A 1,632-nucleotide genomic window follows, 5' to 3' on the forward strand; every position below is an offset into this window, starting at 1 on the left:
TTTTTTTTAAAAGGTAAGCAATAATATGCAAGGCCAAACAAATACAGTAAACCCAGTCCAATTAAACAGCAAATGGTTAGGGACCATACAAGACAGTGATTCAATCAAACTCACTAAAGGGATGTTTTGCTAGATTTTCCTCTCCATTTCTTATAAAGTTCTCATCACTCAAAACTAAAACACAGTGTGCTCATTCAATTAGTGTTATGGGCAAAACTGCTAAAAATTTTGGTATCATTTTATGGCAATGAATCTGCTCTGAACTCATAATTAAGCGCTACATCAGGTTACTACGTTTTTGCTGGCAGCTTTGCACAATACTGAACTGTGAATGTACTTACAGTATTACAGGGTGAAGTCTCCTGTTTTCCTTGGTTGCTTTTATACACTCTTCCCTACTTTACCTACGAGTGAAAAATTGCTAATTCACTTTCCATCTTTAGGTGTCTATTGGCCAGTGACATGGCATAAACATAACAATGTTTTCCTGACTGAGTTTGAAAAGTCTGTGGCGTGAACCCAGAGATTATACCAAGACGGTATGCAACCTTCACTGACAGAAAATCAAGAGGTATAAAGAAATGTATAATCTCCATATAATGTTTACAAATATCCCTAAAAAGAAGAGGAGTTCGACTAGCACTTATAAATACAAGGAAAAAGGGAAAATAAATCACAAGCTGTAATAACCACTATTTAGGTAAACGCATGGAATGACCTGATTCAAGAAAACAAACACTGACGTCAGCATTCCTGAATTTTTAAAATTACACAGCATGTACAAAACAATCTGTATCAATAGGCACTTCTTAAATAAGGTCTTTTTTCATAGTTTATTTAGTAATTTCTTTTCTTTTCGTTTGAAATGGCACAGCAGAGCAATGATTATTATTATTTTTTTTTTTTAAATCAAGGCGTGCTGGACGACTGGCGACAAGCAAAGCTATATGCATTCTGGCCCTTGAAGTCCAGCTGGGAAGTCAGTCCTGTGGAAACTGAAAATGGTGGTCAAGGAGCTGGAGGGACTGTTGGCTGGATACAGCCGCGGAGGTATGGGGGGGGGAGATGGTTCTTTGAGAAGGTGGCAATAGAGGGGGCAGAGGGGAATGTGTTTATGATGACTTCTCTTTTCTTGCTCTTGGAGAATCGGCTCCATGGGAGTTCACTCCATTTACTCCATTGGCTAAAAACAAAGTACATATCCACATTTGATTAATTAATTATGTTAAGTATATGTATGCATGAACATACTGAGAAGAAATGCATGTATTAATTGCTATTTATTTTATTGCTTGGGGAAATGTCCAGTGCTCATTCATAATTAAGTAAATGTGCCCTTTACTTTGTGCCCGTTGCTCACCTTTGTCTTTCTTTGATTTGCTCTTGGAAGGAACTTGTTTCTTCTTCAAGGTCTGAGTTTGGGCATGCTCTCTCCACCGGCGTAGCTGGAAGTTGATAAATTTCCACATCATGAAGGCCTGAGTGAGGCAGATGGCAGCCAGGACAGTTATCCTAATAAAAAATTGGAAACAATCGGTAAATCAAAAGGTTAATAAAGATGTGTGTTGTGAGGTTGTGTGTGTGTGTGTGTGTGTGTGTATGTGTATGTGTATGTGTATGTGTATGTGTATG

At 37.9% G+C, this 1,632-nt stretch overlaps 1 protein-coding gene across 1 annotated transcript in view; it reads right to left on the reverse strand.

Annotated features, from left to right (window-relative positions):
* Window positions 1-1,632, reverse strand: part of tram1 (translocation associated membrane protein 1) — a 6,556-nt gene continuing 4,924 nt past the window's right edge. Inside the window, exons 10-11 of the mRNA XM_032504000.1 lie at window positions 1,361-1,512; window positions 1-1,183 (exon numbers count right to left, since the gene is read on the reverse strand). Coding sequence (XP_032359891.1) covers window positions 1,113-1,183; window positions 1,361-1,512 — 223 coding nt within the window. The 3' untranslated portion in view covers window positions 1-1,112. The remainder of the gene's footprint in view (window positions 1,184-1,360; window positions 1,513-1,632) is intronic.

Source organism: Etheostoma spectabile, chromosome 22 (genome assembly GCF_008692095.1).
Source record: "Etheostoma spectabile isolate EspeVRDwgs_2016 chromosome 22, UIUC_Espe_1.0, whole genome shotgun sequence".
NCBI lineage: Eukaryota > Metazoa > Chordata > Actinopteri > Perciformes > Percidae > Etheostoma > Etheostoma spectabile.